General features: G+C 44.4%; 1 protein-coding gene across 1 annotated transcript in view; it reads left to right on the forward strand.

The window, feature by feature from the left end:
• Positions 1-24,330, forward strand: part of LOC106570358 (unconventional myosin-Ig) — a 67,846-nt gene that overhangs the window by 2,685 nt on the left and 40,831 nt on the right. The window contains exons 4-16 of the mRNA XM_014142576.3: positions 36-2,109; positions 4,336-4,544; positions 7,511-7,604; positions 7,967-8,132; positions 8,830-8,883; positions 10,614-10,709; positions 11,468-11,584; positions 12,493-12,699; positions 12,969-13,114; positions 13,382-13,496; positions 13,693-13,863; positions 14,699-14,769; positions 19,813-19,887. Coding sequence (XP_013998051.1) covers positions 2,015-2,109; positions 4,336-4,544; positions 7,511-7,604; positions 7,967-8,132; positions 8,830-8,883; positions 10,614-10,709; positions 11,468-11,584; positions 12,493-12,699; positions 12,969-13,114; positions 13,382-13,496; positions 13,693-13,863; positions 14,699-14,769; positions 19,813-19,887 — 1,616 coding nt within the window. The 5' untranslated portion in view covers positions 36-2,014. The remainder of the gene's footprint in view (positions 1-35; positions 2,110-4,335; positions 4,545-7,510; positions 7,605-7,966; positions 8,133-8,829; positions 8,884-10,613; positions 10,710-11,467; positions 11,585-12,492; positions 12,700-12,968; positions 13,115-13,381; positions 13,497-13,692; positions 13,864-14,698; positions 14,770-19,812; positions 19,888-24,330) is intronic.

Genomic DNA, 24,330 nt, shown 5'->3' on the forward strand with positions numbered 1-24,330 from the left:
GCTCACTGACGCAGCCCTCCCCCCTCTCTACACAGGATGTGAGGCGGCCCCACGCAGTCGACATGACAGAACACAAGACACACTGACAGAGGAAGTGCTGATCAGAGATAAGCAGGTTAGGAGGGGGTGAGTGGTAGTGCAGTCTATGGAATGATACTTATGAGGTAATGGGGCATGTTCTTAATATTATGAAAAAACATTAAGAACACCTCAGAACAGCTTCAATTCGTCAGGGCATGGACTGCAAGGTGTCGAAAGCGTTCCACAGGGATGCTGGCCCATGTTGACTCCTGCAGTGTTGCAGTTCTTGACAAACATACACAATCCATGTCTCAATTGTCTCAACCTGTCCCCCCCCTTCATCTACACTGATTGAAGTGGTTTTAACAAGTGACGTCAATAAGGGATCATACTGTAGGGTTCACCTGGATTCACCTGGTCAGTCTAAGTCATAATGTTTTGTACACTCAGACAATTCAGTTTTTTTCCCTCAATTATTGGCAAAAGAGCTAATCTGATTGTTAAAAAATACTGTTAGTGGAAAATAGAATGAGGCTACCTGTGTAAACGCAGCTTTAGAGAAGCAAAAACCACTCCTAGCTAATGAGTGCTTTGAGGTTTTATGTTGAGGTCCATTGCCTCATCATACACTGTTTCCCAAACAACGTTGGTTCACACGTTGTAGAAAAACAAATAACTGTCATTGTCAATGAGTTGAAATGTACGATGTTAGATGACCACCAATGACTAAGGCTGCGACTCAGAGGCTGACAGAAGTACACTGACTGAAATGTAAGAAAATAGATTTAGTTTGTTAACTACATTTTATTATTTGGCAATATTGACAAAGACTGAATCCCTCTTTGTCCTCTCATACACTGATGCCCCCCCTACACAATGTATCACCATCCTTTTCCAGAGGTTGGTAGAAGACTGCTCTTCATACGTTCTGACTCATGTCTGGAGCCAGATTACCTGTCCTGCATTGGAAAATACCATACTGTTGAAACAGAGTGGAAATCTTGGTCTTAAATGGATGGTTGTCTACACAGGAATCGGTCAATCCCGCAATTTTTACAGAAATATTTTGCCTTCAATTATGATGTGGTTTAATGTCTGATAAGGATGAGCCTGATGTCTAGCTCATGACAAACCCCAGGGGGATGATGAATGCTGCTGTGGAGTCAGAAGCAGGAAATGCCCTGATCCTTCCCAGGAGATAAGGGAACGTTGTTCCCAAATTTACAGCAGATTTATAGGATTAATTGTACATGGTTGGCGGTGGAGAGAGCCTATGTGTCTCTGTTCTGTTTTTATTTTCTGTCAAATATGTGAAGTCTTAACAGAAAAAAAGAGGCATGCAAAGGGAGAGGCTGAAAGACAGAGAGAAGGAAAGAGAGAGTGTGAGAGCACGCAAAGGATGGCAGAAAGAGAGAAAGAGACAGTGAGAGGGAGAGCCTGAGAGAGCTTCTGCAATGGTTCACTCACTGTGGTCTGTCTCCCACGGAAACAAGGAGGTCTGGAGGCCTGTGGCAGGAAGAGGAGGATGCAGAAGTGCTGTATGTATTTAATGATAGCTCTTCTCTGTCCCGTTATGTACATTATATATACCCGCAACAAACACAACACACATACTCACTCTCCCACTGGGCACAGACATCAATTAAACATCTATTCCATGTTGGTTCAACCAGTGTGTGCCTCCAGCTCTCTCGCTCTCTCGCTCTCTCTCACACACACACACACACACACACACACACACACACACAAACTCACATAAACACACACCACTGAGAGGATGACGTGCTGCAGCATGCCGACCACAGCCCTCAGTGACTTGACTAAGCAGCACACCATCCCAGAATCCACCACACCACAAAAGAACAGACTTACGCCACACCCACAGCACGCCACCGGGCCCCAGTAGCACTAGTCTGCCTGCCTTCACTTCTCTCTCTTCTCTCTTCAGTCCTCGTTCGTTCCTTCCTCTCTGTTTATCTGTCTGTCCGTCAGGATGGCGGAGCTGGAGGGCCTGGAGTTTGGGAAGTCGGATTTTGTCCTTCTGGATGAGGTGAACATGGAGCAGTTTATGGAGAATCTGAAGTTAAGGTATGTCCTGATTGTAGAGTCTCCTCTGGTAGAGATGAGGTAGAGGGGAGGAGAAAGCAGCTGTCTGTAACACAGGGATGGAGATGAAGCTGTCATGGGGACACCTACTGATGACTTTGTGGGCCCTCAAATCTTGTATATGTATCTGTTATCTCAAACTGTCTGTTTGTGTGCTTGTAGGGTTGTGATGTCACAGCTTGATATTTGAGAGCTCTGTTGTCAGAGAGTGTGTACTCATCAGCCTCACAACAATGGCAACTTTTCAGGGCCTCTAATAGGAGTGTTATAAACTCTTTGTTTGTACGAGAACCACGGTGAAGAAGTTGACTTGTATAGAACGTGAGAGAGAGAGAGAGAGAGACAGGAAAAGGAGAAGGATGAGTCATTTCTGGTTTGACTTTCCCGCCCACCTTCAGTGGTTGCGATATGAACTTGTAATGTCCAGTTAGTTGCTATCACCATAGAAACGGTCACATAAATAGATGCATTGTAAGTCAAGAATACGTCATCAACCCATTGGTCAAGACCTGAAACTCGTTTTGTTTGACTTCACACTTACGGGAACTACTTTCCTGTAAAAGCCCACCCTTTCTGATTGGTTTTCTCAGTGACGTATTCTGTTGAGTTTGAGTGAATCAGGTGACCTTTTTTTCCTCTATTTTGGGTGTGGTGTGACTGACTGCATCTGCTGCTAAATTCACCCCTCTCAGCATCTCTCCATTCCAACACTTGTCAGACAGCACAGCTCTCTCTCTCTCTCTCTCGCCCTCACACTTTTATCTCTCAAGTTTGGTAACGTCGTGACATGCCCTTCTCTTGAGACAGTATTGAGAAACCACATAGCACCACATCTTTAGAATCCAGTGGAAGCCTAGGAGTTAGAGTAGCATATCACTCAAGAATTTACAGTAGAATAACATGTCAATTATTTATTTTGTAGATCTTATACAGCTCACAAATTCTTAGCAAATGGACACTAGTTTCATATCACTTTTCTCATCATAGTCCACAGGTGCGTTTGAGATGGCATCCTATTCCCTTTCCTATATAGTGGGTCAAAATTAGTGCACTTTAGGGAATAAATAGGAAATAGGATCCCGTTTCACATGTAGCCCATGTGTTTTAGTCAGGCCTTTGCCCTAGAAGGTAAGCTAGGCAATGCATGCAACAATTCTTATTCCCTGAATCTCCCATTCATTTGATCATGCACTGCCTGACCAGACTTGCCCCATGGCAATGTCTGGAGAAACATTCAGGGCCACTTGATGTTAGATAGGAATTTATAAAATAAAGCTTTCCTGTAATATTGCCCATCAAGATACTATTAGGATCAGTCATTGTCACATCCTGGTCTTAGTATACATCTAATATACACTGTAAATTACTGTTTGTGCCTGTGTTTGTATCACAGGTTGTGACATTTACAGTATTTTTGGTTTAGAAGCAAATAGATTTGATTAATGATTTCATGCATATTGTATTTTTACACATAGAAAGAGACAATTATGTGTAATTTCAGCAGAATAGTTGCCACAACAAGTCAAACCAATACCCAGGAAGGTTAAACAAGGTGAAGGAAGTGACACCTCTTGTGGGTTGTCACTAGTTATCACAGCCACAAAGTCATAATTATGGCTATACTCCACCCATTAAACCTAACTCTAACCTTAACTGCACTGCTGTTGAAACTGACTTTATGGCTGAGTTATCTAGTGGAAACCCCTCTTGAGCCATAATTTGTACATACTTCCTGTTCTCACTTCCCACCTGTGTCACTTCCTGTCCTTTGGGGTGTGTTCTCTTGAGGGTAAGAGGTTTGACTTTAGGTGCAAAAATATGTTGCCTTTTTTATTTCAGGGTGTTTCTCTGTAAAATAGGTTATCTAATGTCTATGTAAACATCTCTCTCTTTGGTGTTGATGGGGTGGAGACTTAGATACTGACTTTTGAATGTGGTGTGGGTATTTGTAGGCTATATATAGCCTATATAAGCATTGCTGTGACACAAATTATTCTGGTCCCCCTTGTTACAGCGTTATTATCACGAGTTGGCTGTTTCATATCAGAATTATGTTTCTGTTGTGGACATTGATACTTGGACAATTTTCAAGTCATTTCAAGTATACTCAAATGCTACATGAAGACATTACATACAAATATTAAACCATACTTCAAAAAGCTAAAATAAATTCAACTCTGTCTCTGTGTTTGTCTGTGTGCCTGGAAGGTTTGAGAAAGCCCGTATCTACACCTTCATAGGTGAGGTGGTGGTATCAGTCAATCCCTACAAACAGATGGACATCTACGGTAAAGAGGCCATCGACGCGTACCGCGGCCGGGAGCTGTACGAGAACCCACCCCACCTGTACGCTGTGGCCGACGCTGCGTACAAGGCCATGAAGAGACGGGCCAAAGACACCTGCATCGTCATATCAGGTCTGTATCAGACTCCAGTCTCCTACTCTTTCATTCATTCATTCATTCATTCATTCATTCATTCATTCATTCATTCATTCATTCATTCATTCATTCATTCCATCTCATACTCCAACCATAATCTTTTACCTAGTTTACCACAGTCCTGCTTAGCATGTTTGACTCACACCTTGCTGGTTTCTGAGCAGTTCAGAAGACATGGTGCATGAATAGTTTTTTTTAACTGGCTATGTCCTGTTGCCTTCATATAAAAAAGAGGACAGTTTTGTTGATTTATGTATGTAATATTTCTAAGGGCACTATCATGTGATGGAACATTCATGCCACAGTATTGCTTCCTGGCGTATACAGTAGCACCCTGTTATCAATAGTTTACTGAGGGAAGTAGAGCTGAGCAGGGTCCCTAATCTATTCACAGTCTGTCCTGTTGCAGACCCCATCATGCCACTCTGTGTGTCTATGAGGTTTTCTTGTTTGAGCAAAAGTCTGTCCTCCGTCCTCTCTCCATGACCCGGAAACCGATATGCAGTTGTGTGGTCGAGGAGTGTGTCAATTCGTTAGCAGGCAAATGGAAGACAGTCCTCCCCTCCTCGATAGCCTCCTTTTGGCGAGGAAGCACAAGTGTACTGTATCCTACGAGTCCTACACTTGTGAGTCCTTCGTGGAAGAGTTTTGAAATCTGCCACACCCCCTTTGAATCAGCTGTTGTTGTCTCGAAGGAGAAAAGCATGGACACATTTAAAAACAATACTCTACTCAATGTTTATCTATAAAATGTCTGTCACAACTAGCTACATTTGTTTTTATCACTTTATAAAAGAAAATGGGGATTCCACCCTGTAAACGTAATTTGCCTGATGACGTCCGATTGAAGAAGGGGAGTCTCATTTCATACCAGCGCATTTTCATCTTATTTCCCTCTCCTCGCCACCTCTCCTCGATTACTTTTGATATTTTTTAAAAGGAGGCCAGAGAGGACACAGCTAATCTAATTGAGAAAAGGCCAATGTCTACAGTTTCTGAGTGTTCTCAGTTCCTCACTTCCTCCAGGATGCTTATTGGTCTTCACTGTTGCTGCAATGGTCTTTTCTTAGTTGCACTAGCTCATAATGTCCTGTTTCCTCATCTGCTGTGTGTAGCAGGCTACTTTACGGTCATAGAAAGAGGAATAAAAACATGGTGATTGGTGACTGACAGTCAATAACTACTTCAAGAAGATTCATGCCATAAATAGACTTCAGTTTACCATGTATGATCTCATATCGTAGAAGTACAAATATACTGTATGTCTACTAATATACTGCTCAAAAAAATAAAGGGAACACTTAAACAACACAATGTAACTCCAAGTCAATCTCACTTCTGTGAAATCAAACTGTCCACTTAGGAAGCAACACTGATTGACAATAAATTTCACATGCTGTTGTGCAAATGGAATAGACAACAGGTGGAAATTATAGGCAATTAGCAAGACACCCCCAATAAAGGAGTGGTTCTGCAGGTGGAGACCACAGACCACTTCTCAGTTCCTATGCTTCCTGGCTGATGTTTTGGTCACTTTTGAATGCTGGCGGTGCTTTCACTCTAGTGGTAGCATGAGACGGAGTCTACAACCCACACAAGTGGCTCAGGTAGTGCAGCTCATCCAGGATGGCACATCAATGCGAGCTGTGGCAAGAAGGTTTGCTGTGTCTGTCAGCGTAGTGTCCAGAGCATGGAGGCGCTACCAAGAGACAGGCCAGTACATCAGGAGACGTGGAGGAGGCCGTAGGAGGGCAACAACCCAGCAGCAGGACCGCTACCTCCGCCTTTGTGCAAGGAGGAGCAGGAGGAGCACTGCCAGAACCCTACAAAATGACCTCCAGCAGGCCACAAATGTGCATGTGTCTGCTCAAACGGTCAGAAACAGACTCCATGAGGGTGGTATGAGGGCCCGACGTCCACAGGTGGGGGTTGTGCTTACAGTGCAGGACGTTTGGCATTTGCCAGAGAACACCAAGATTGGCAAATTCGCCACTGGCGCCCTGTGCTCTTCACAGATGAAAGCAGGTTCACACTGAGCACATGACAGACGTGACAGAGTCTGGAGACGCTGTGGAGAATGTTCTGCTGCCTGCAACATCCTCCAGCATGACCGGTTTGGCGGTGGGTCAGTCATGGTGTGGGGTGGCATTTCTTTGGGGGGCTGCACAGCCCTCCATGTGCTCGCCAGAGGTAGCCTGACTGCCATTAGGTACCGAGATGACTTCCTCAGATCCCTTGTGAGACCATATGCTGGTGCGGTTGGCCCTGGGTTCCTCCTAATGCAAGGGAATGCTAGACCTCATGTGGCTGGAGTGTGTCAGCAGTTCCTGCAAGAGGAAGGCATTGATGCTATGGACTGGCCCGCCCGTTCCCCAGACCTGAATCCAATTGAGCACATCTGGGACATCATGTCTCGCTCCATCCACCAACGCCACGTTGCACCACAGACTGTCCAGGAGTTGGCGGATGCTTTAGTCCAGGTCTGGGAGGAGATCCCTCAGGAGACCATCCGCCACCTCATCAGGAGCATGCCCAGGCATTGCAGGGAGGTCATACAGGCACGTGGAGGCCACACACACTACTGAGCCTCGTTTTGACTTGTTTTAAGGACATTACATCAAAGTTGGATCAGCCTGTAGTGTGGTTTTCCACTTTAATTTTGAGTGTGACTCCAAATCCAGACCTCCATGGGTTGATAAATTGGATTTCCATTGATTATTTGTGTGTGATTTTGTTGTCAGCACATTCAACTATGTAAAGAAAAAAGTATTTAATAAGATTATTTCTTTCATTCAGATCTAGGATGTGTTGTTTAAGTGTTCCCTTTATTTTTTTGAGCAGTGTATATCCAGTATCTGTGGTAAAATACTCAAGTAATGTACATGTACTGCTATATGTGAGTTGCTTCTTTGTTATTAATGGTCTGTGTCTGTGTGTCCCAGGTGAGAGTGGAGCAGGAAAGACAGAAGCTAGCAAGTACATCATGCAGTACATCGCAGCTATTACCAACCCCAGCCAGAGAGCAGAGGTTGAGAGGTGAGTCATCAGTGTCAAATGTCAGGGGTCAGCAAGGTGTTGGGGGACAGGAGGCTCTCCTCTCCCATTTAAATAACTACATCTTAGACTGGGTTAGAGTACAGGTTCTGATTCTGATAGGAACTTCAGTATATTGCATTTAGTCTTATGCATCAGGCTTCCTCCCTAACCTCAAAAGTACAATAGACCAGAGACAAGGTTATATTGGGTCAGTCTCAATGTCATAGACACAAATTCACAATTGAAGGGTGGAAAGGACTTCCAATTCACCTCTCTCTTTTTCTCTTCCTCTCCTCTCACTATTTGGGCCACATTGTCACCTGATACTATCAATGATGACCACCCTCTCCTCTCTTACACAGTGTGAAGAACGTTCTGCTGAAGTCAAACTGTGTGCTGGAGGCCTTCGGTAACGCCAAGACCAACCGCAACGACAACTCCAGCCGCTTCGGCAAGTACATGGACATCAACTTCAACTTCAACGGCGACCCCACCGGCGGCCATATTAACAACTACCTGCTGGAGAAGGTAAGAGCAATATGATTAGATAGGATAGAGAGAGACATACAGTGATTGGCGCCTGAAGTGAGGGGAAGGACTTAACAGATAGGCGGGGAGATTTGATTGGATGGTTTGAACAGAAGTCGTATTTATAGGCCAAGTTTCCCAGACACAGATTAAGCCTTGTCCTGGACTACAAACAGAGATTGAACATGCTTTTTAGTGAAGGAGTATACAATAGTGAAGGAATATACTTAATATGTGTCTGTGTCCATAGTCTTCTTTTGAAAAGTTATTCACTTTCTGGTCTTCATTTCGTGGTGGAACATACATGTTTGATAAAGGTGGTGAAGCAGAGAGAGTGAGAGAGTGGGTCCATGAATAGAAATGCCTGTGAATTACACCCTGTTCTGTTCTGGTTCTGTTGAATGATAATGAAGGGCTCGCCTGGGGGCATGATGAGATAGGTTGCTGTTTTTATCCTTTCTATGAGCTAGCCTATCACACCATCTGACACAGTGGGGCTGTGTGAACGACGGTGTCATCCATTCTCACTGCACAGACACAACCTTACTAACTGTGGATCAGTGAACTGTCTGAACCCCGTTCTTCTGTCTTGTATTGGAGTTATGTGGTTGGTTAAACTTGCGGCCTGTGTGTATGTGTTTGTGTGTGTATGTGTGTGTGTGTATTCATGTATTTTTCTCTGTTCCCACATGCAAAGTCAAGGGTTGTTCAGCAGCAGGGAGGAGAGAGGAACTTCCACTCCTTCTATCAGGTAAATATTGATCTTTACTGGTCAAACGTATGCACGCATGACTGTAAGTCACTTCGGATAAAAGCGTCTGCTAAATGGCATATATTGTTAAAATAAAGTCATAAGTATGATTAACCCCTGTGCGGCCTCGAACAGACATCCAGCGAAAAATCATATCGCCATTAGCATAACAAAATGTAATACTTTTTTTTTTTCAATTTTTTTTTCAAATTATATCGTTTTATAGATACACCTCTCCTGAATCGAACCACGTTGTCAGATTTCAAAAAGGCTTTACAGCAAAAGCAAAACATTAGATTATGTTAGAGGAGTATATCGTAAAAGTAGCCACATAGCCATTTTCCGACCAACCACATGCATCACAAATAACCAAAAAACAGCTAAATGCAGCACTAACCTTTGACAATCTTCATCAGATGACACACCTAGGACATCATGTTACACAATACATGCATTCTTTTGTTCGATAAAGTTCATATTTATATATAAAAACAGCATTTTACATCGGTGCGTAACGTTGACTAACTATTTTCCCTCAAATGCATCCAATGAAACAGAGCTACAATTTACTAAATTACTATTCGAAAACATTTTTAAAATGTAATATTGTCATTCTAAGATTTATAGATGAATATCTCTTGAAAGCACCTGTAATGCCAGATTTAAAAATAACTTTACTGGGTAATCACACTTTGCGATAAAAGGGGATGCAATACTCAGAACAATAGGCTAGCAATAGCAATAGGCTAGCCATCTTGGAACAATCGCATATCACATCTAGTCTTGTATACTATTGTCAATAATCCCTTACCTTTGGTTGTCTTCATCAGAAAGCACTTCCAGGAATCCCAGGTCCACAACAAATGTATTTTCGTTCGAAAAAAATGACTCCTTTATGTTCCAAGAGCTTGTTCTTGTTAGCGCGTCTGAAGGCTGCTCCAAAACTTCCGTCGGCCACGGGACAGCCATTTCGAGAAAATGCATTTTTTTCCCATTTAGGTTCGTTCAAACGTCAAACGTTGTATAACATAAATCTTCAGGGCGTTTTTCAACAAGAGAGCCAATAAGATTCGAGGGGGACGATTGCATTGTGTTTCAAAACGTTTCGAAAGGGGAGGGTAACCAGGGGCGCCGGCATCATAATGGTGATGGCCTTCTTCGTGTGACTACGTTCCAAAGCATCTCATTCATTCAGTTTTAACAGTAGAAGGCTCAAACCAATTTGTGAAGACTGGGGACATCTAGTGGAAGCAATAGGAAGTGCTCAATGAACCATAGCTCACGGTGTGATTAATAGGCAACGTGATGAAGTTGAGTTCGCAATTCAGAATTCCACTTCCTGTTTCCATCTGTCTCGGGGTTTTGACTGCCATATGAGTTCTGTTATACTCACAGACACCATTCAAACAGTTTTAGAAACTTTAGGGTGTTTTCTATCCACAAGTATTAATTATATGCATATCCTAGCTTCTGAGTTTGAGTAGGAGGCCATTTAAAATGGGCATGAATTTTTTTCAAAAATCGCTTTTAGCGCCCCCTATCCTAGGGGAACGCCAAGAGGTTAATAATGGCTGTTTGGGTCAGGACATGTTTGGCTGGATCAGGAAAAGGAACGGGTGGAAAAGGATATTTTGATTCGTTCTATTACAGATTAATAATTTGTAATGAATGTTTCCACATTTTCCCAATTCAACTTCTGTACTGTACTGTATGTCTGTGTATTTCCACAGTTACTGCGTGGAGGCTCAGAGGAAATGCTGGGGTCACTTCACCTCCAGAATGACCCTGTCAACTATGTGTATACCAGAGAAGGAGCTGCCTCCACTGTGAGTTCTCCTTTACTCTTCTACAGTAGTTCCACAACCTTACCATGACATTGGTTGCTGGACAAAACGCATAGACACTCAACACTAATTTGTGAATACAGTGTTTCCACCTGTCTCTAAGAAAGGAAAGCAACGTAAAGTAAAGTAGAATAACGTTTAGTAACCTAGGGTAAAGTAAAGTAACGTAAAGTAAAGTAAAGTAGAATAACATTAAATAACCTAGGGTAAAGTAACGTAAAGTAAAGTAGAATAACATTAAATAACCTAGGGTAAAGTAAAGTAATGTAAAGTAAAGTAAAGTCGAATAATGTTAAATAACCTAGGGTAAAGTAAAGTAACGTAAAGTAAAGTAGAATAATGTTAAATAACCTAGGGTAAAGTAAAGTAACATAAAGTAAAATAGAATGACGTTAAATAACCTGGGGTAATGTAAAGTAAAGTAAAGTAGAATGACGTTAAATAACCTAGGGTAAAGGAAAGTAACGTAAAGTAAAGTAGAATTAAATAACCTAGGGTAAAGTAAAGTAATGTTAAGTAAAGTAGAATAACGTTAAATAACCTAGGGTAAAGTAAAGTAATGTTAAGTAAAGTCGAATAACGTTAAATAACCTAGGGTAAAGTAAAGTAATGTAAAGTAAAGTAGAATGACGTTAAATAACCTAGGGTAAAGTAACATAAAGTAAGGTAACCTAACGTAAAGTTAAAGAGTAGTAAATACTGTTCTGTAGTCTGTAATTTACCTCTCTCTTTCTCTGTAGACATCCAACAATGACCGGTCCAGTCACAGGGCTGTGCTGAGTGCCCTGCAAGTGATTGGCTTCTCAGAGGAGGAGATCGACTCCATCTACAGGATCCTAGGGACCATCCTCATCCTGGTTGGTTGTATTCAGTATATTCTTGGTCACATTTCTATTGGCCATACATACCAAATGATACCTGAATGGTCTAACGCAGCTATAAAACCTTAGCATGTTGGTTACTTACATTATTGGTGCCCACCTCTAAACTAAGAGCTAGTGTTAATGGTTCAGTGCAGTAAAACTTAGCATGTTGGTTACTTACATTATTGGTGCCCATCTCTAAACTAAGAGCTAGTGTTAATGGTTCAGTGCAGTAAAACTTAGCATGTTGGTTACTTACATTATTTGTGCCCATCTCTAAACTAAGAGCTAGTGTTATTAATGGTTCAGTGCAGAAAAACCTAGCATGTTGGTTACTTACATTATTGGTGCCCACCTCTAAACTAAGAGCTAGTGTTAATGGTTCAGTGCAGTAAAACTTAGCATGTTGGTTACTTACATTATTGGTGCCCACCTCTAAACTAAGAGCTAGTGTTATTAATGGTTCAGTGCAGTAAAACTTAGCATGCTTGACAGAGGTTGATTTGATTCATTAGGATCCCCATTAGCCAACGCCAATGGCGACAGCTAGACTTACTGGGGTCAGACACAACGAAAAAGACATTACAGACAAAATACTGTACTTTACAATTGACATACATTTAAAAACATTAACATGTAGTGTGTGTGTGTGTGTGTGTGTGTGTGTGTGTGTGTGTGTGTGTGTGCGTGTGTGTGTGTGTGTGCATCTATCAGTTACACATAGATGTCAGTTGATACACAGATAAAGGAACATTTAATATCTTGGTTGGAAACCATATTATTTCTTAGTACATATCTTGCAATTTACTTGTGAAGTAAAGTTCAACCCTGTGATCTATGATTTATACCAAATCCAGTTTTATAATACTAGGATCATGAACTGTGTTTCTGCCACTCCCCAGGGCAACCTGCAGTTTGAGACAGACAGTGAGAGTGTCCAGGTGGTGGGTTCAGAGGCTGTGAGTCACATCGCTGGGCTGACCACCACAGAGCCAGACAACGTGACTAAGAGCCTGCTGTACCGCACTGTGGCCACCGGGGGCGGAGAGGTCATAGAGAAGGGACACACTGAAAAGGAGGCCTGCTTCGGCCGGGACGCTTTCGCCAAGGTACTGGGCTGGTCACTATTAGCACATCAAGACTTGTTGTCTTCATAAATGACAAATCCCATCAATGTTGACTCATTATTGTGTACTGCATAATCTCTCTCTTTCGTTCTCTCTCTCTCTCTCTCTTTCGTTCTCTCTCTCTCTCTCTCTCTCTCTCTCTCTCTCTCTCTTTCGTTCTCTCTCTCTCTCTCTCTCTCTCTCTCTCTCTCTCTCTCTCTCTCTCTCTCTCTCTCTCTCTCTCTCTCTCTCTCTCTATGTTGGTTCCTTAGGCTCTCTATGAGAGATTGTTTTGTTGGATTGTGGCTCGTATCAATGCTGTTATTGAGGTGAAAGACTACAACCCAGTGCTTCATGGGAAAAACACAGTCATCGGAGTGCTGGATATTTACGGCTTTGAAATCTTCGACAACAACAGGTTAGACTCTCCAGTAGAATCTATCTACCTTCTCCTCCCTGTCCATGTATTTACAATCTTGTGAGTTATCAGGATGGTGGATCAGCCTTGTATTTGACCAGATAGATATATATTGATATAAATATTTCTCACAATATCTATAATTTGAAACTTTTTGAAACCTCTCTGAAGAATATATTTATTTATTCAAAATGTATGGTAGTCATGGTGACTACATGATCTGTTGTTCCATATTGAAACCTGTGTTTCTGTGTTGTCGTCGGGCAGCTTTGAACAGTTCTGTATTAACTACTGTAATGAGAAGCTGCAGCAGCTCTTCATCGAGCTGATCCTTCGCCAGGAACAAGATGAGTACCAGAGAGAGGGTATCACCTGGCGGCATGTGAGTCAGACACACGCGCACGTGGACTAACACAAACACATGCCCACACAGACGCGCGTGCACGCAGAAACACTCTCTCTCTCTCTCTCTCTCTCTCTCTCTCTCTCTCTCTCTCCACAAACACACTCCCATAAGCAACACATGCAGTATTCAGAACCCTACATCTAACAGTTCCTCTCCCCCTGTGTGTTTCCAGATTGACTACTTTAACAACCAGATCATCGTGGACCTGGTGGAACAGCCCCATAAGGGCATCATCTCTGTGTTGGACGAGGCCTGTCTCACTGTGGGTAAGGTGACAGACACCATCTGCCTGGAGAGCATGGATGCTAAGCTGGGACAACACCCTCACTACACCTCCCGCAAGGTGGGTCAGACGAGCAACGCTGCCTTCAATAGAATAAACTCTATTCTATTCTATTCTATATTATTCTCTTCTATTCTAGTCTATTCTGTTATTCTCTTCTAATCTAGTCTATTTTATTCTCCCAGGCCATACTTCTAATACACATACCTCAACATTTCCTGTCCCTATAACCATGAAATCGTCATTCCTTCTGCAACCTACACTAAAAACCCACAATGTGAATTATGCTAAGGTACACCAATCCTTCCTCTACCTCACTGAAGATGTCTTCTCTTCATTACTGTCTTCATTTGACTGCAACACTCCCATCAGGACCCCATGGACGGTTTAAGAATGTCTTTAACACCCCACTGGTATGATATTGTTAGTGCCGTTACACTGGATGGTCAATAGAGAGGAGGGGTCTCCATCCCACTATTTGCACTCTGTTGTGGTTTCGTTATACTTCAGAAGGCAGCTACATTCCATTGAGACCATTGAGACAGACAGTAGCATCCAATGGTAGTGGGTCTAAATGCTCCACTTCCAACAACTATAGGATGCTTCCATTTCGGTTTCTTGAAGAGATGTATGTGAGAGGCATACGAGAGGTGTAAGAGATGGTTGTATCCCCCTCTGCCAGCCTATATTACAGAGGGTAACTGTGATGATGATGATGGTGATGATGATGATAAGGATGATGTTGACGATGATGATGAGGAGGTTGATGATGATGATAATGGTGATGATGATGGTCACAATGATGATGATGGTGATGATGATGGTCACAACGATAATGATGGTGATGATGGTGATGATGATGATGATGATGATGGGGATAATATCTCCATTGTAGCTCACCCCATCAGACAAGACCATGGAGTTCCACAGAGACTTCCGTATCCGCCACTATGCTGGGGACGTCACGTGAGTCACATACTTGTACTTGCTGTAAAGTCACTTACTTTATTCTCCTTCATCCCTGTTGGCCCTCCTGCTGTGTTCCGGTTGAATTGAACCGATTTACAAGTTTTCTCTCTGAAAAATGTAGTTCATTTAAATCGGGTTGCCTTAAGGTTCCATGACTTTGTCCACACAGGGCATCTGAACACACAAAATACATTTTGATGATTTTCATTACATTTTGGGTGTTTTATTTAACTTTTGTACACCTGTGGTGTTCCCGGTGAAAAATGACCGGTCATTAGAAATGAATGGGTTGAGACTGCAATTAGTGTATAAAATTGATTTCAGGCACATGCCCATTCATCAGATGAACACACTTCCTCTCCCGGACCCCCACATGCATGTGTGTTTGAGCACACACACACACACACACACACACACACACACACAGCTCACTCCCCTTCTTGGCTTCCATGGCAACCCCCACGGGAACCTTTCCCCAATGGAATCTTTCCCCCATGGGAACCACACCTGTTTGCATTCTCACAAACAATCGCAACATTGTTTCAATAATATATAGAACTTTTCTCGCAGCTCTAGTATATTAAGCTTTTTTAAGGCCTTGCTCACAATTCATTCTGTGGCAGGCCAATGACCAAATGATATACTGTATGTGAGGCTCTTGATCATATCTTTGATCATGACACTGGTGAGAAGGAGAGAGGCCAGGAAACTGACAGTGAAGATGCATTAGAGGAGAAAGTAGTGTGTGATAAATAGCACAATACGTTTCATTTGAGTATTTGTTATAGTAAAAAAATATACTCAAAAACGAGTTGTATGAGCTCAGGTCAATAAATAGCAAATAGTTCAAAACTTGTAATGTTCGCAAGAACTTAAGTTGATAAAAAGATCTAACACAACATTAAATGATAATATATGTATTATTATGGATTTATAGTCAGCAATAATGGGGCGGTCATTTTGAACCGAGAACACAGAATGAATTAACATGAAACGAACACAACAGGAGGGTTACGGCTGACTCAGCCTGCACTTAAACCACAACCATGACAGGAAACTATGGTGGTTCAACAGGTGAAAGGTCATGATGATGTAACACAGGGAAGGTCATAGGTTATAGGACCTATAAGATTAATGTTGATTGGATGAAAAGTCAAGGGCAGTGTAGCTAAATGGAGACAAGCCAATACCAGCGCCAAGCCATTAGTGACTTGGCTAGCACTGTTGGCACTAGTATTGTGGGACCTACAGTAAAACATTTGAAATAGAAGGACGTCGTCTTGTTGAGGGAGGGAGAGAGGAAGGGAGGGACGAGGGAGGGAGGGAGGGAGAGAGAGAGAGAGGAAGGAGGGAGGGATGAGGGAGGGAGGGAGGTAGGAGAGGGCAGGGAGGGAGTAGACCAGACTGTTATCCAGTACCAGGGTCTTTCATAGGTTAACGCTGTCGGTTTATCTAGTACCACCATATTTCATTGGCTAACACTGGGGGTTTATCCACTACTAGGGTCTTCCATTGGCTAACACTGAGGGTTTATCCAGTACCAAGGTCTTCCATTGGCTAACACTGGGGGATTATCCAGTACCAAGGTCTTCCATTGGCTTACAGTGGGGGATTATCCAGTACCAAGGTCTTCCATTGGCTTACAGTGGGTTTGAAGGATCTACATTGCCCTCAATTTTAGAAATAGTAGGGCATCAAAGGAGCCAGGGAGAGTAAGAGGAAAGGATATATAGGGAGGGAGGCATAGAGAGAGAGGAAGGATGGAAGGGATAAAAAGAGAAGAGAGAAGAGAGAGAGAGAGAGAGAGAGAGAGAGAGAGACTACCAGACTATTTCCCCTTAGAAAGTCTCGAGCAGTATTAATAAAGGAGAAGTCGAGTGGGTCTTGCCAAGTACATGTGACGAGAAATGACAGTCAGGGAATCCAGGTTAACATGAGTATAACATGACTTCAACGCTGAGCAATTAGGTCATGTTTAGTTTGCATTCATCCATCCCTGAATCCCCAGCTGGCTCACACATCACAGTCATGCCTTTTAGTGCACAACATGCTAGTGCACTAGTCTTCGCCTGCGTCTGAAATGACACCTTATTCCCTATATAGGGCATTATTTTTGAGCAGGGCTCTGGTCCAAGGCAGTGCAATATATAGTTAAAAGGATTAGATGTTGTTCCAGTACGACAGGGCTCCTGGGCGGCCAAGATGGAAGGCTCTCCTTGTCACTGTGTTGTCCTCGTCTGTCTGTCACTCTGTCATAGCCAGGACCCAGGGGAGAGCCTGCCTCAGCCTAGCTGTCATCCCCCATAAGGTCCCTACACCTCCCCTGTGACTGCGACAGTCCCCCCCTCCCAACCTATCCCATTCCCTGCTCCTGCTAAATATACCCTGCCTTGTCCCTGCCACCCCCCATGTCACAATGCCACCCCTCCCATCCCACGCCCCTCCAGCACTGACCTACTTTGCTCCCCCCTCCCTCCCTCCTGACTTTTCTCACTCCGTCTCTCTTCCTCTCTTTCTCTTCCTCTCTGTCTTCTCTCGCTGTCTTACCGCTATCATCTGTATCCTACAGCCATACTTTTCCATCTCATTGCCTTATAGTGTTGCTGACTCCTCAAACCCGTCCTAACTCTAGATACTATTGAACTGCATGCTATAGCTTAGCCTTTATATTTTAACCATGGCCTTTAGCACTTCACTCTCAGTCTCTCACCACTATATACCTTTGCTTTGTATAACCATATATTTCCATACTGTTTCCTGCACACAATGTACTTCCACCCCATATGCTACCCTCTACCTTCAAACCTACACTGAACAAAAATATAAACGCAACATGTACATTTTTCATGAGCTGAACTAAAAGATCACAGAAATGTTCCATACGCACAAAAAGCTTATTTCTCTCAATAAATTAAAGGCCACTTTAAAATGTGCAGTTCTGTCACACAACACAATGCCACAGATCATGTCTCAAGTTTTGAGGGAGCGTGCAATTGGCATGCTGACTGCAGGAATTTCCAACAGAGCTGTTGCCAGAGAATTGAATGTTCATTTCTCGACCGTAAACCACCTCCAATGTCGTTTTAGTGAATTTGGCAGTACATCCAAACTGTCTGTAATAAAGCCCTTTTGTGAGGAAAAACTCATTCTGATTGCCTGGGCCTGGCTCCCCAGTAGGTGGACCTGGCTCCTAAGTGGGTGGGCCCATGCCCTCCCAGGCCCAGTCATGGGAAATCCACAGATTAGGCCCTAATGAATGTGTTTAAATTGACTGATTTCCACCTATGAACAGTAATTCAGTAAAATCTTTGAAATTGTTTCATGTTGCATTTATATTTTTGGAAAACACTTGAGTAAATGAGGGATACAAAGTATATTGTTGTTGTTGCCCAATGCCCTATTAAAACACTTTATGTTGGTGTTTCCTTTATTTTGGCAGTTACCTGTACAATACAGTATATACCAGGGTTTCCCAAACTCAGTCCTCGGCACCTCAAGGGGTGCACGTTTTGGTTTTTGCCCTAGCACTACACAGTTGATTCATATCAACTAATTATCAAGCTTTGATCATTAGAATCAGCTGTGCAGTGTTAGGGGAAAACAGCGAGTTTGGGAAATGCTCATATATTCCCTGAATCATCCTTCATCTTCTGGATAGCTGCTTTTCCTCCCTGTGTCATCTTGTCTGTCCTGTCCTTGTAGCATCTGCCTTGGCCCTGTATGTGTCTGCCTTCCAAATGGTACCCCATTCCCTACATAGGGCTTTACTTTTGACCAGCACCTGGTCAAAAGTAGTGCACTATATAGGGAATGGGGTTCCATTTGGAACACATGGTGTGTTCTTCTCTCTAGAGAGGTTCCTGGAATCCGGTCAGGTGGTGTTGACACAACAACACACACACACACGCACACACACACACACACACCGCCTCCATCAGCCTCAGGAGCACATCTGTCATACTAACACAAGCTCTTCATCTGCCTCTCTGTCAAGATGTGACAGTCATGGAGAGACAGAACATTCTTTCACAGTGCCATATCTGTGTGTGGCAGGGGTGTGTCTGTGTGTGTTTGAAAGAGAGCGAGAGAGAGAGTTCTTGTGTATGCATGAATATGTACCTGCACGCGTGTGTGTGGGTGTGTTTGAGAGAGAGAGAGTGAGTTCTTGTGTATGCATGAATATGTGTGTGTGTGTGTGTGTGTGTGTGTGTGTGTGTGTGTATGTGTATGTGTATGTGTATGTGTATGTGTGTGTGTGTGTGTGTGTGTGTGTGTGTGTGTGTGTGTGTGTGTGTGTGTGTGTGTATTAAAGGGTTTAGCCTTTCACATCTGGTTCTCTAATCCAGTGAAGCAGCATGCCATGAGATATCACTACGGCGAAGTTTCAACTCAATTTACCTCATTTAGTTCTAAACAATTAATAAAGTTCATTCATTGTTCTATTTTCTATTTAATGTAATCAGGTTGCCCCATGCACACGTATTGTGTATTTTTTAATAGTAACTAGTCCCACAAAGTGGTGCATAATATCATAATGTTGTTGATGTGGTTCAACTCAGTTTTTTTCCCTCCTGTTTCTTAAATGTAAGCTCTCGGGGAGTTTACTCAATCCACTAAGCGCCGTGACTATTATTATAAGCTTCTGCCCGAGGACTCCTTGACTCATTTACATTTACATTTTAGTCATTTAGCAGACGCTCTTATCCAGAGCGACGACTCACTTGAGAGAGTACTGTTCTATTTGTGTAGAAGGGATTGTGCTGGTAATATAGTATGCATTCTCAATGGCACCCTATTCCCCATGTAGTGCACTACTTTTGACTAGAACCCTATGTGCCCTGGTCAAGAGTAGTATAGTACTAAGGTAATAGGGTGCCATTAGTGATCCATCATAGTCTCCCATTAGGAGAGAGTTTAGGACTGACTCTTATGTACTGTCTGTGTTACTTCACTTATGGTTGCAGTGTCACTTATGGTCTCTTGTACATTTGAGGCTGTGTTATTTTCTATAACCTCTGTCTGTCTCTCTCTCTATTTCAGATATTCCGTCGAGGGCTTTTTGGACAAGAACAAGGACCCACTCTTCCAAGATTTCAAGCGGCTCATGTATAACAGGTGTCTCCTCTGCACACACACGCTTTACAGAATGATAAAGTTCTTGAAAAATGAGTTCCCGTTACCCTGCTTCCCTTGCTCCTCTCCTCTCCTAGACCACTTCATCCTGTCCTTACAGTACCCTCTGCTCTCCTCTTCTCTCCTAGACCACTTCATCCTGTCCTTACAGTACCCTCTGCTCTCCTCTTCTCTCCTAGACCACTTCATCCTGTCCTTACAGTACCCTCTGCTCTCCTCTTCTCTCCTAGACCACTTCATCCTGTCCTTACAGTACCCTCTGCTCTCCTCTTCTCTCCTAGACCACTTCATCCTGTCCTTACAGTACCCTCTGCTCTCCTCTTCTCTCCTAGACCACTTCATCCTGTCCTTACAGTACCCTCTGCTCTCCTCTTCTCTCCTAGACCACTTCATCCTGTCCTTACAGTACCCTCTGCTCTCCTCTTCTCTCCTAGACCACTTCATCCTGTCCTTACAGTACCCTCTGCTCTCCTCTTCTCTCCTAGACCACTTCATCCTGTCCTTACAGTACCCTCTGCTCTCCTCTTCTCTCCTAGACCACTTCATCCTGTCCTTACAGTACCCTCTGCTCTCCTCTTCTCTCCTAGACCACTTCATCCTGTCCTTACAGTACCCTCTGCTCTCCTCTTCTCTCCTAGACCACTTCATCCTGTCCTTACAGTACCCTCTGCTCTCCTCTCCTAGACCACTTCATCCTGTCCTTACAGTACCCTCTGCTCTCCTCTTCTCTCCTAGACCACTTCATCCTGTCCTTACAGTACCCTCTGCTCTCCTCTTCTCTCCTAGACCACTTCATCCTGTCCTTACAGTACCCTCTGCTCTCCTCTTCTCTCCTAGACCACTTCATCCTGTCCTTACAGTACCCTCTGCTCTCCTCTTCTCTCCTAGACCACTTCATCCTGTCCTTACAGTACCCTCTGCTCTCCTCTTCTCTCCTAGACCACTTCATCCTGTCCTTACAGTACCCTCTGCTCTCCTCTTCTCTCCTAGACCACTTCATCCTGTCCTTACAGTACCCTCTGCTCTCCTCTTCTCTCCTAGACCACTTCATCCTGTCCTTACAGTACCCTCTGCTCTCCTCTTCTCTCCTAGACCACTTCATCCTGTCCTTACAGTACCCTCTGCTCTCCTCTCCTAGACCACTTCATCCTGTCCTTACAGTACCCTCTGCTCTCCTCTCCTAGACCACTTCATCCTGTCCTTACAGTACCCTCTGCTCTCCTCTCCTAGACCACTTCATCCTGTCCTTACAGTACCCTCTGCTCTCCTCTCCTAGACCACTTCATCCTGTCCTTACAGTACCCTCTGCTCTCCTCTCCTAGACCACTTCATCCTGTCCTTACAGTACCCTCTGCTCTCCTCTCCTAGACCACTTCATCCTGTCCTTACAGTACCCTCTGCTCTCCTCTCCTAGACCACTTCATCCTGTCCTTACAGTACCCTCTGCTCTCCTCTCCTAGACCACTTCATCCTGTCCTTACAGTACCCTCTGCTCTCCTCTCCTAGACCACTTCATCCTGTCCTTACAGTACCCTCTGCTCTCCTCTCCTAGACCACTTCATCCTGTCCTTACAGTACCCTCTGCTCTCCTCTTCTCTCCTAGACCACTTCATCCTGTCCTTACAGTACCCTCTGCTCTCCTCTTCTCTCCTAGACCACTTCATCCTGTCCTTACAGTACCCTCTGCTCTCCTCTTCTCTCCTAGACCACTTCATCCTGTCCTTACAGTACCCTCTGCTCTCCTCTTCTCTCCTAGACCACTTCATCCTGTCCTTACAGTACCCTCTGCTCTCCTCTTCTCTCCTAGACCACTTCATCCTGTCCTTACAGTACCCTCTGCTCTCCTCTTCTCTCCTAGACCACTTCATCCTGTCCTTACAGTACCCTCTGCTCTCCTCTTCTCTCCTAGACCACTTCATCCTGTCCTTACAGTACCCTCTGCTCTCCTCTTCTCTCCTAGACCACTTCATCCTGTCCTTACAGTACCCTCTGCTCTCCTCTTCTCTCCTAGACCACTTCATCCTGTCCTTACAGTACCCTCTGCTCTCCTCTTCTCTCCTAGACCACTTCATCCTGTCCTTACAGTACCCTCTGCTCTCCTCTTCTCTCCTAGACCACTTCATCCTGTCCTTACAGTACCCTCTGCTCTCCTCTTCTCTCCTAGACCACTTCATCCTGTCCTTACAGTACCCTCTGCTCTCCTCTTCTCTCCTAGACCACTTCATCCTGTCCTTACAGTACCCTCTGCTCTCCTCTTCTCTCCTAGACCACTTCATCCTGTCCGTACAGTACCCTCTGCTCTCCTCTTCTCTCCTAGACCACTTCATCCTGTCCTTACAGTACCCTCTGCTCTCCTCTTCTCTCCTAGACCACTTCATCCTGTCCTTACAGTACCCTCTGCTCTCCTCTTCTCTCCTAGACCACTTCATCCTGTCCTTACAGTACCCTCTGCTCTCCTCTTCTCTCCTAGACCACTTCATCCTGTCCTTACAGTACCCTCTGCTCTCCTCTTCTCTCCTAGACCACTTCATCCTGTCCTTACAGTACCCTCTGCTCTCCTCTTCTCTCCTAGACCACTTCATCCTGTCCTTACAGTACCCTCTGCTCTCCTCTTCTCTCCTAGACCACTTCATCCTGTCCTTACAGTACCCTCTGCTCTCCTCTTCTCTCCTAGACCACTTCATCCTGTCCTTACAGTACCCTCTGCTCTCCTCTTCTCTCCTAGACCACTTCATCCTGTCCTTACAGTACCCTCTGCTCTCCTCTTCTCTCCTAGACCACTTCATCCTGTCCTTACAGTACCCTCTGCTCTCCTCTTCTCTCCTAGACCACTTCATCCTGTCCTTACAGTACCCTCTGCTCTCCTCTTCTCTCCTAGACCACTTCATCCTGTCCTTACAGTACCCTCTGCTCTCCTCTTCTCTCCTAGACCACTTCATCCTGTCCTTACAGTACCCTCTGCTCTCCTCTTCTCTCCTAGACCACTTCATCCTGTCCTTACAGTACCCTCTGCTCTCCTCTTCTCTCCTAGACCACTTCATCCTGTCCTTACAGTACCCTCTGCTCTCCTCTTCTCTCCTAGACCACTTCATCCTGTCCTTACAGTACCCTCTGCTCTCCTCTTCTCTCCTAGACCACTTCATCCTGTCCTTACAGTACCCTCTGCTCTCCTCTTCTCTCCTAGACCACTTCATCCTGTCCTTACAGTACCCTCTGCTCTCCTCTTCTCTCCTAGACCACTTCATCCTGTCCTTACAGTACCCTCTGCTCTCCTCTTCTCTCCTAGACCACTTCATCCTGTCCTTACAGTACCCTCTGCTCTCCTCTTCTCTCCTAGACCACTTCATCCTGTCCTTACAGTACCCTCTGCTCTCCTCTTCTCTCCTAGACCACTTCATCCTGTCCTTACAGTACCCTCTGCTCTCCTCTTCTCTCCTAGACCACTTCATCCTGTCCTTACAGTACCCTCTGCTCTCCTCTTCTCTCCTAGACCACTTCATCCTGTCCTTACAGTACCCTCTGCTCTCCTCTTCTCTCCTAGACCACTTCATCCTGTCCTTACAGTACCCTCTGCTCTCCTCTTCTCTCCTAGACCACTTCATCCTGTCCTTACAGTACCCTCTGCTCTCCTCTTCTCTCCTAGACCACTTCATCCTGTCCTTACAGTACCCTCTGCTCTCCTCTTCTCTCCTAGACCACTTCATCCTGTCCTTACAGTACCCTCTGCTCTCCTCTTCTCTCCTAGACCACTTCATCCTGTCCTTACAGTACCCTCTGCTCTCCTCTTCTCTCCTAGACCACTTCATCCTGTCCTTACAGTACCCTCTGCTCTCCTCTTCTCTCCTAGACCACTTCATCCTGTCCTTACAGTACCCTCTGCTCTCCTCTTCTCTCCTAGACCACTTCATCCTGTCCTTACAGTACCCTCTGCTCTCCTCTTCTCTCCTAGACCACTTCATCCTGTCCTTACAGTACCCTCTGCTCTCCTCTTCTCTCCTAGACCACTTCATCCTGTCCTTACAGTACCCTCTGCTCTCCTCTTCTCTCCTAGACCACTTCATCCTGTCCTTACAGTACCCTCTGCTCTCCTCTTCTCTCCTAGACCACTTCATCCTGTCCTTACAGTACCCTCTGCTCTCCTCTTCTCTCCTAGACCACTTCATCCTGTCCTTACAGTACCCTCTGCTCTCCTCTTCTCTCCTAGACCACTTCATCCTGTCCTTACAGTACCCTCTGCTCTCCTCTTCTCTCCTAGACCACTTCATCCTGTCCTTACAGTACCCTCTGCTCTCCTCTTCTCTCCTAGACCACTTCATCCTGTCCTTACAGTACCCTCTGCTCTCCTCTTCTCTCCTAGACCACTTCATCCTGTCCTTACAGTACCCTCTGCTCTCCTCTTCTCTCCTAGACCACTTCATCCTGTCC

The sequence above is a fragment of the Salmo salar genome, chromosome 14 (assembly GCF_965601325.2).
Source record: "Salmo salar chromosome 14, fSalSal1, whole genome shotgun sequence".
NCBI classification, from domain to species: Eukaryota; Metazoa; Chordata; class Actinopteri; order Salmoniformes; family Salmonidae; genus Salmo; species Salmo salar.